Source organism: Hippocampus comes, unplaced genomic scaffold, assembly GCF_001891065.2.
Source record: "Hippocampus comes isolate QL1 unplaced genomic scaffold, H_comes_QL1_v1.1 scaffold71, whole genome shotgun sequence".
Lineage (NCBI taxonomy): Eukaryota > Metazoa > Chordata > Actinopteri > Syngnathiformes > Syngnathidae > Hippocampus > Hippocampus comes.
Genome location: NW_017805932.1, coordinates 153,316 through 163,866, shown reverse-complemented (window position 1 = coordinate 163,866; position 10,551 = coordinate 153,316). Strand labels below are relative to the sequence as shown.

The 10,551-nt window shown below is 45.7% G+C and overlaps 1 protein-coding gene across 2 annotated transcripts in view; it reads left to right on the top strand.

Annotated features, from left to right (window-relative positions):
* Window positions 1–10,048, top strand: part of pag1 (phosphoprotein membrane anchor with glycosphingolipid microdomains 1) — a 29,766-nt gene extending 19,718 nt beyond the window's left edge. For both annotated transcript variants that reach the window (XM_019890242.1, XM_019890244.1), the window contains exons 3-8: window positions 131–371; window positions 481–538; window positions 2,377–2,473; window positions 2,544–2,716; window positions 3,579–3,986; window positions 7,582–10,048. In XM_019890242.1, coding sequence (XP_019745801.1) covers window positions 175–371; window positions 481–538; window positions 2,377–2,473; window positions 2,544–2,716; window positions 3,579–3,986; window positions 7,582–7,920 — 1,272 coding nt within the window. In that variant the 5' untranslated portion in view covers window positions 131–174 and the 3' untranslated portion in view covers window positions 7,921–10,048. The remainder of the gene's footprint in view (window positions 1–130; window positions 372–480; window positions 539–2,376; window positions 2,474–2,543; window positions 2,717–3,578; window positions 3,987–7,581) is intronic.
* Window positions 10,049–10,551: the final 503 nt, after the last annotated feature.

The window sequence follows — 10,551 nt, the reverse complement described above, 5'->3', positions numbered from 1 at the left end:
TTTTTTTTTTTTTTTTTTTTTTTTTTTTAATTTCACCGTGGCACAACAACAAAAAATGGACTATTTATGGATTTCAAATGCATCCTAATAGTGGGGGAAAAAATGCTCAGTGTGTTATTTTGGTTTCCAGCTGGCGCCTGTCCGATGTGCTCTCCTGTCCTGGTGTGATGCATCATGGCCCCCTTGCTGAGCGGCGTGTGGTGGGGGCCTGAGGTGGCCGTTGTGGGCGCGGGGGTGGGGGGCCGGGCGGCAGCCTGGGTGGTCAGCGGCGGTAGCAACGGCGCCCAGCTCGCCCTGGTGGCCGCCCTCAGCACCCTGGCCGCCCTGCTTCTGGTGTCCGTCTTACTGCTGCTGTGCACCAGTTGCCGCGGGTGAGTGCAATGCCTGATGGGAAATGGAGTCTTCACCAGGCACAATCTGTTAAGAAGAACCTCAATAGAAATTCTGATTAAAAATGCTCCGTTTTGTCTTCTTTTACAGGCAGAAGAAACCAGCCATTGGGCATCCGGCAGGAGACAGGGTGGACCTCATGGATGGAGTGAGTACACACACGCGCACACACACACACACACACACACACACACACGCACACACACACACACACACACACACACACTATTCAAAATAGGAACAAAAACATGTCAACGCATTGAATGAGTTACATCCAATTCAGTTGTCTTTTTACATTTGTCAGCTGATGTGACACGTTTGTTCAGTTGATTTTAAAAAAAGGTCATTCACTTGAGTTATTTTTACTTTTTAAAATTAAATTCCTACAAGCAAATGAAAAATATGAAGAGATATTTGTTAAGTTCAGTTATCTTAAAGGAAACATTTTTCAAATATACAAAATTGCTCAAATTAAATCGGGTTGAAATAATATGAAATAAAAACTCAAAGAAAACGAATGATCAGGCAAATTTTTACGAGATTTAAGTGACACCATAAAGCATTTTAGAACGGCACAGTCATTAAATAAAAGATAGCAATAAAGACAAATAATGAGTTGTTCAGTCACAACTCATGTAATCTCCCCCCCCCCCAAAAAAAAGCCAAGATTTATACATATAATTTCTGCCAGGTTCTGTATATTTATTAGTGCAACTGTTGTATTTAGCCGCTTTTCTTCCACGTCGAGAGGAGCCAGATGAGGTGGCTCGGGCAGCTGATTAGGATGCCTCTTGGACGCCTCCCTGGTGAGGTGTTCCAGGCACGTCCCACCGGCCGGAGGCCCCGGGGACGGTCTAGGACACGCTGGAGAGACGATGTCTCCTAGCTGGCTTGGGAACGCCTCGGGATCCCCCGGGAAGAGTTGGAAGAAGTGGCTGGGGGGAGGGAAGTGTGCACTGCCATGCTAAAGCTGTTGCCCCCCCCCCCACCCTGCCCCAACCCAACCCCAGATCAGCGGTAGAAAATGGATGGATGGATGGACGTCAGCGATGAGTGGCTTGATGGAGCTAAAAGATGACGTCATTTAGAGTGGAGCTTCATTTACTGCGTGCGTCCACTGGGTGTCGCTTTTGTCCCAGCCTGTCTGTCTCGAGCTCTAACTCTGCAGAAGGGGGGAGAAAAAAAAAGAATCTTCCTCGTCCTCATGTGAACTCCTGACGTGTGCGTTTCTCGCTAATAATGAAGCAGAGGAAGAGGGGGAAGTGTTGTTTGATTTCTTTTTAACTCTGCAGAGGCTGACGCTTCTCACCTGTTTGCTTAGCGAAGCCTCTACAGGAGGAAAAAAAAAAGCCTTCGTCTTGCAGGATGTCTTCTCTTGAGTTTTAGGGTTGTCGTTGTGTCGCAACTCTGCCAAAGAGACGTGTCGCAGCTGTAACTGAAGACCTGACATTTATCCTGATCTGTTTTTTTTACCTTACAGAACTCAACAGGTCCAAAGGATATTGCAGCAACTGTGTACGGATTAATGCAATGACACGGTTTTGTCTCGAATTATGACAACCAAACAAAAGCCCGTGACCATTTTCAAGGACTGTTCAAAAAGTCACTCTTTTTAAAAACCACCAAAACGTTTTTAATTTGATTTATTTTTGTTAGTTTTGTTTTTTGTTTGTTTTTTTTTAGCCATCAGTGTGGGCGAATTAACACAAATCCTCCTGGACAGAATGTCGTTAGGACGGCAAGCCGTGGCTTTGTTTGTCATGAGAAGATGGAGACATGAAATAAGTGAAACGTGTGGATATGCTATATGTTTTATTTTAAGTTAACATTTTTATCATTAAAAATGCTAAAATGAAGCCCCTCCCACTGAAGTTTCAAACATGTACTCCAATTTTTTTTTTTTTTAAGTACATATGCTACTTTCAACCAACCTCGTATGAAACATTTACGATGCGATGAGGCTAACGATGTTTCTGTCCTTTCCAGATGTCGGACAAAGAAACCATCAGCCAGTCGGCCGACAGTCCGGTGACGGACGTTTGCGTGAGCAGCTCTCACAACGGACCTTTCACCAGCGGTACAAGTATGTCACGGCGGCTCACTTTCGACCGATGGCGGAGCTCGAAACTTAATTGTGTTGCGTGCTTGTGAAGTCTTCACAGATACGCAAGCCAGCAGTCCTCAGCCATCGGAGGATATACACTCCAGTCAATTGGAGCACAGGTCCTCCAAGTGTCCGCAGGGACGTGAGTTGCCCAGCATCCCGCCCAGCAGCTCTGTAGTCCCGGACGGCGCCCAGCCCACATCCGGCGACAGCACCTATGAGGTTAGCAATATATCAACATTGCCTATATGTAGCTATTATAGCCTATCAGATAAAAATACAATTAAATTCATCCAACCATTTTCTAATCCGCTGATCCTCACGAGGGTCGCGGGCGTGCTGAAGCCGATGCCAGCTGTCTTTTGGCAATAGGCGAGGTACACCCTGAACTGGTTGCCAGCCAATTGCAGGGCACACATAAATGAACAACCTTTCGCGTTCACACTCACACCGAAGGGCAATTTTCAGTGTTCCATGAAGCTTCCACGCATGTTTTTGGAATATGGGAGGAAACTGGAGTACCTGGAGAAAACCCACGCAGGCACGGGGAGAACATGCAAACTCCACACAGCAAGGCCGGAGCCGGAATCGAACCCTGCACCTCTACACTGTGAGGCCGGCATGCTAACCAGTCGTCCACTTTGCCATTGCTAGCTTTAAGTGCCACTGAAGGGAGCGCACAAAATGCATACAAAGTGTTTTGCATAATTACAAATATCTTTTGATTTCAAAAACCTTAGAAATGAATTAACGGTACTCTTCCTATTATTCTTTTATTGAATTTTGTGTATTGTATTATGTATTGTGTACCTCGATTACAGTATACAATCTTATATATATCTATTTTTTTTTAATGTGTATGTATATTTCAGAAAATATACATATTCAGTATGTTTATTTTCTATTTTTTGCATTTTTTTTATTTATTTAAATGTACATTTTTTCCTAACATCCTTTTTTTAATGAAAATGCTTTTGGATTTTGAAAAAAATGGTCAAAATGGCTCTTTATGACATACATGGCAAAATAGTGGTCAGAAACATTTTCCATGTAATGGTTTGGCCTTTTTTGGGCGGGGATGCAGGTGGTCAAAGACATGCCGACAGCATCCCGCGACGTCAGCGTGGAGGACTCCCTCTACGAGACGGTGAAGGAGCTCAAAGACCCCCCGAAGAAACTGGGCCTCCCTAACGGAACCGCCGGCCCGTCTCCCGGCGACGTCCCCCCTCCTCCGCCCCATGTCAACAGCCACGCCGGCGTCCCTGCCGGCAGCCCCGGCACGCCCGAGTACGCCTCAGTAGACCGCAACAAAAAGAGCCGCTACAGCACCGACTTGGAGGCCAAGCGGCGGTCCGAAAGTGCTCCGCCTCCCGCGCTCAAGGTCGAACCCGAGGATATGCCCCCGCCGCTACCGGAGAAAGTTTTGGATGAAAATGACAACCAGCCCATGCTCTTGAACGGACACGCCGGCCCCGATCTGCACAACGGGAATGTAGGTCGGCCGTTAGTGCTTTATGAGGCGACAACGTGTCGCTGCCATGTTTTACGGGCGCGCTGTGCCCATGGGGCTGTAAAACTCCAAAAGTCACCGTTTGAAATGCAAATAAAGCTTTTGGCAGATGCTTCCTGTTCACTTTGCCCTCCTCCACGTACTTGCTTACAGGGCTACTTGTCCAAATAAGGTTCCTTACCCAATTTAGTTAGCAATTGGGTCATTGGCCCTCTAAATAACCAAAATGGTTTCTTGTCTGACTACTAGTAATGTTACCAAATGTGGTTCCTAGCCTTATTTATTATCTTACCCAATATGGTTCCTTCTTATTGATACTAACAATCATGATTTCTTGTGCAATGAAAGGCCAAGTTACACAGGGTTCCCATGGGTCCTTAAAGTTCATAAAAACTCATAAAAAAGTTGTAAAATCACGTTCTTAATTGTCCTTAATTTTCAGGGAAAGCTTCTAAAATCAATAAAAATCCTTAAAAATGTATTTTTATTCAAAAATAAATTGAGGTTTTATATTTTCTAAATTTAAATTTTTTCTTAGTGTACTTTATTTGAGAATGATTTTGTTTTTTTTTTTTTCATTTTCCTACCTGTAGTACAGGTAGGAAAATGAAAATTTGACATACAGGATGTCAAATAAAGGGTTAGATGATTGCCCCTAAAAATAAAGATGTGCCCTTCCTTTGGCAGCAATGATTTGAACACCAGCTCAGTGATATGTGGCTTTTTGTTCAGCCTGCATATTGCTGAGCGGGCATTAAATCCACCGAGAATCCCCTGCTGAATGCAGAAAAGGTCCTTAAAAATGGCTAAATTCGCTCGCAAAAGTCCTTAAAAGGTCCATAAATAAAAAGCACGTGGAAGAGTGGGAACCCTGAAGTAACCAAATAGGGTTCCTCGGCTAATAAGGACTATTTGACCCAATATGCCGTATTTCCCAAGAAGTACTATTACCAAAAATGCTTCCTTTCCCAGAAAAGGGTAAAATACCCAAATATGCTTCCTGGTTCAGTTTATGTCAACAAATCTGGTTCCTTGTCCACATAAGTTGCCAACTGTGCTTCTTTGCCTACTTTGTTAGTTATCAAATACGTGTCCTTGCCAGATAGTTAATTTATCAAATATGCTTCCTCGCCCAATTAGCGAGCTTCCCAGAGTGAGTTCTTTCCAGGCTGAATGACACAAGCCACAACAACAACAAGCATGTTGTCATTTAAACAACAACTTTGCTCAGATGTACCGACTATGGCAGACCTCCGGCTAGTCCACTGGTTCACTCAGCAGGAATTCTGGCTCTTCCACCCTACCCCGCACACACACACACGTATACAGTATAGATATGTGCATGTTTTCATGTTATTGTGCCGCATGGCTACCCCCCACGTCCTCCCTCCGGGGCCTGATGTAAGATTAACCCTGTGTGGTTCCGAGACTCCCTGCAGTTTACACTCGCGTACGACCAGGAGGTGATTTGTCTTGTCAGATCTGGTGTGTGTGTGTATATGTGTGTGAGTGTTGGTGTGTGTATGGATCGAGAGAGCCAGCTGCTATAGTATTTGTCCCAGTGACAGTTGTTCCAGGTCCATGATGGATGATGGCACGTCCTCGGCTTCCGCGCCGACATGCCCGCGCTGTATGTAAATTCCCTCCGGCGGCAGTACACTAAATGCACGCACGGTCCCCCAATCGCTATCGAACATAAGCAAACGTCGCAGTGCCCGCAGGCCTTTTAGCAAATGAGTTTGACCCACCTGACAGGCTCCCGGGACCGCCAGAGTCATGGTCCCTGCCTTCACTATTCAACAATGTTTCTTTTGGTTAGACTGGTATTGTTGTTATGTTATGATGGACCGAAAGAGCTAAACAGGAAGTGAAGATCAGGAATCATCAGGAAGGACTTGTCCAGAGAGCTAAATTTAATCAGATTAGTGTCATTCACACGTCTCTGTGTCACTTAATATGTATAAGCAACATCCATAATCCTACAAACATAATCCGTATACGGTAAATGGCATGGCAGTGAGGGTCACTCTGCTTAATTGGCAGGCCAATTCAAGCCAAACGGAAAAGCAAATCCATAAAAGTAATCATGCGTCCATAAGTGTATTGATTAATACCCCGCCAAAGACGCGGTGATGAATGACCACCGGGTCTCGCGTCGTCTTTCCTAAAATGACGGTGAAGCGCGCCGTCATCCATCATCATCACATCCTCCTCCGCCAGCCGTGCCGAGCACTTATCCATACTTTGATAGAATAAAGTGTGGGAACGAGTTGGTAAATTAGCCATTTCCGCGCGACGGCGCAGGTTCCTGAGAGACTTTTGTAGCCCGAGGATTGTTCTAAACGTGCGCTTTGTACTCCTTTCACGTAGCTTCGCTCTTTGCCGTCTCCGGAGATCCACAAGAAGGCGCTGTCAGGAAAAAAAAAACGATCCCCGATTCCCCAAACGCAAGCTGTTCGACACTTTTCCCCAGACGGAAGCACTTTGCTCAAGGCGAGCACCGAACAATCAAAAGATGACAGAGGATCAGACGGTGTGCTCCAAGGTGGGGGGGACCCACCAGGGAGTCCACCGTACGCACACATCTTTAGTTTAAGCGTTTACATATTTTAACCGGGTTAAACTTTTATGGAACAAAGTACTGAGATTTATGTCTTGGTGGAGTGTAATAAAGTTCCCAAATAAGCTTCCTTTACCACTAACTAGTAAAGCTCTCAAACATTTGCTTCCTGGTCCACCAACAGACTCATGGCCCTTTTCTACTGCGCTTGTGCTTATCCTAGTTCCGGGGCAGTGTCCAGTTTAGCACCAGTTCTTTCATTTTCCACCATTTAAATTGTCTTTAGCTCTGGTGCTTGAAACTGATGCTTAAAATGGGTCCATATGATTTGTTGGGCCAGACTCTGGCACCAATTGCGTCAAGGGGGGCAGTGGGCGGAGTTATCATGACGATCGCAGATGTAGAGGAATGACTCCCAGGACACACGGAGGTTTTGCACAAACTGGTGAGCGGTGAACTCCGGCACAATTGTGTCCCACCAGAAGAGCGATCGCCAACGTGCTCAGATAGCAGGCGATCACTGACTCGCAGCCAGCCTCGTGATCATTTACACTGATTAAGATATTAGCGTTTGCTGATTGCAACCCTGACTGTTATATGCTACGTACAAGTATCATCGATGCTATGCTAAATCGGCTAGCACATGATTACAGCGCATTGTTATTATTATTATTATTAGCGCAGGCGCTCTTGGGTAAACGCTTTATGATGACGTAGCTCCTACTTGGCTCTTTGCCGTTGGAAAACCAAACACGCTCTTCGTAAGAACTTGTTAAGCATCAACTAAGCACAGCATTATCCCTGGCACCGAACGAGCACCATTTTGGGGGAGGTGGGGGGTGGAAAAGGGGTATTTGTCGCGAAAATGTGGTTTCTCACCCGCTGACTGGCTAGGTTTGTTTAGGGTTTACAACTAAATGGCTGAGTCGGCTCTTTACAAGCTAACCAGCTGAGTTACCAAAATCTGTTTCGTTACCCGGCCGGCTTAATCTATCAAATGTTATGTTTGTGTTTCAGTCTTGCAAGTACTCCAGTGTGGACAGAACAAAGGTGGAGGACAGCGGTGTGAGCCGTGAGGACAAGGAGCACGACTACAGCAGCATCGCCGAGCTCAAAGGTCTGATCTCGGCCGGATCCTCCGGGGATCTTTACGCCAGCGTGAAGGATGTCTACGCCCAGCCGATGGGGGACACCACCCAGGATGGCGCCGACCCTGGCTACGAAAGCATCTGCATCCCAAAGAACGGCAGCGGCTCAGACGAGGCGCGCAGGGATTGCCACGGGGCGGATGGCTCGGAACCAGACTACGAGAGCGTCGGGGAGTTGGGTCTGGGTCGGGAAATGTCTCGTCTTTGAGCGACTGGTCATCATCATTATCATCTTGTCGGTTCGTCGGCATGTTATGGTACACCTGTCATTGGTACTAATAGCCGCCCGGTCGTAGCAAATACCTCGCAATGACATATCAATCCACACATGCTGCATTTCAAAGGTGACGCGTGAAGAATCTCGAAGGATTTCAAAAGTTCCCAAGGCCGGTGTGGATTTCCAGAGGACTTGGGCAAAGGTTGGCACGCCATTCGGATAAGAACACAAACCTGTGCCCAGGCATTTGTTACTTTCATATCAAGAGCATCTGCATTCATGCATCCAAGATTCAAAGTCTTGAGTAGTGTCCCAAATTCGGGGCGGCACCCTTCGCACCTCCTACCTTTGGGGTCCCGCCCTATGCGCCAACCTTTAAATCCACAAAAGGGGCAGTACCCTTCAAGAACACATCTCAGCTGTCAACCTTTGAGAACGCACCCCTGAAGTTTGAGTTGGAATTTCGAGCAGCACACTTTGCAGAGCCCCCCGCCAAAGACCCATCCTTGAAGGCAGCCTTTGGAGATCCATCCTTAAATTTGAGTTGTCTCGTTTCAGGGGAAGCACCCCTGAAGACCCCACTGTAGGTGCCTATCTTTGAGGAGACACCTTTAAATGTAAGTTCTATCCCAATTCAGGGGTGGTCGCCTTCAAGGATCCACCATGCGTGTCAACATCCAAGGACCCACCCAACTAGCCCCCGCCTTCACGAATCCACCCCTAAATTTGAGTTCCTTGACGCTTCTAGGGTAGCACCCTTCAAGGACGCACCCTTCCCACCAATGTGGACCTAAATGAAAATCAGAGTTGCAATTCAAGGGTGGCACTCTTTAAGAACTGAGCCTGTACACCAACCTTTGAAGGCCCACCCTAAAATCTGCCTTGAGATCGAGGGTGGCATTCTTCGAGGACTCACCCTACAGACCAACCTCTGCGGACTTTATCCCTGAATTTGGGTTCCATCCCAATTCTTCAATGATTTACCCCAAAACTTTTGTTTTGTCACAATGCTGGGGTGTCCTTCCAGAACTCACTCTACACAGTAATCTACAAGGACCCCATCCTTCATACCAACAATTAAATTTGAGTTGCAGTTCAGGGGTGGCATCACTTTGAGAACACCCCCTACCTGCCAACCCTTTTGAGAGCTCACTCATTTGTGCCACCACTCCATAAAAGTAACTGTCTCGCCTTTCTAGAGATTTCCTAGACGTCCCCGCCTGGGTCATGATGCTAGGTGGCCACTTGCTAGCGCTGTAGTTTAGGTCCCAGACAATGGGGACAACTCTTCAGTAGCGTAATAGTTGCCTTTCCCTAGTTTTTCCCGACGGTCCCACATGGGCCTATTCCTATGGATTTGCTTATTTATTTACAACAACGTGCCAATGTGAACGTGTGCCTGCCTGCCAGAAGGAAATTCCCTTTGGATTTTTTTTTTCCATGGTTTCTTGCGCTTTTCTAGATGGGGGAACATTTGGTACATGTGACCTTAACTTTTTAATGACTTCATCTTAAATTCAGACATTAATTCTTATCGGTTATCGACACAGACGATTTGTACGGGATTTTGCGGTACATGATATCGTCTTCACTTCCTTGATGGCATCGAAGCACAAGGTCTGCAATCGCGGTACGGTATTTTATTTTCTTTTTTGTTTGTTTCCTCTGCACAATTTCAATATGTTATCGCTTAAGTGTATAGTAGCACAACATAACTTACTACAAAGCACTATGTTAACCCAGCTTTACCCATGGGAATATCTTGCGTTTGCGTCTATTTGTCCTTTTTTTTTTAGTTGTTGTTGTTATTATTAGAAGAGCACTGATGTATGTGTGCAAACGGCATCGTCCGCTGGCTAGTCACTAGGCTATGAGCTAGTAGACAATCAGATGTCTGGAAAATTGGTACATTGTGGTGGTACATTTTGTATTTGTGGTACGTTTATTTAAAAAATAATTCTACTTTTACATGTGCTTTGTTGTGGCAATGACGTTTTGTGTAAGTATCACGCAACCCCTGAATGTGTTTTTTGCAGTCTAGTATTAGACTTGTGGCTATTCAAGTAAAATAAAAACACATGCAGCCTAACTGGGCTGCTGTCATATTCATTCAAAAGTAGCCTAGAACTCCCCACGTTTTGTTTTTAGCAGCACATTTTGCCATAAGGTTCTTGGTCAAATTATAGAGTGTGAAGAATTCCAAAGTGCGGATTCTAGTTTGTTCAACTGTAGATCTCGCAAAACCCTGGCAGATCGAGCTTGGAAGTTTTCTACAACTTATTTTCCCCAAAATATTTGGTCAAATTTGGGGTCAAATTCACAAGGGTAAAAAAAATTGTGAATGTTGAAGTGCTATTTTCAAAGGGTGCCAGGTCACCCTTTGGAAATAGCACTTTTGCGGTTTTGCTTTTGTGATCCTGAGTGACATGACTCCATTTTGGTGTCGCCATCGCACACATCAAAACACACACACGAAGCCATAAAGACGCCTGGGGAAAATGATGTGCCACATTGAGATGTTTTAGTGCCATGTGGATGGATGCACAACCTAAAAATCTCTTATTCAATTCATCTGATATAGAATCACACAGACACACCATAAAACAATTGAACCCCCCCCCC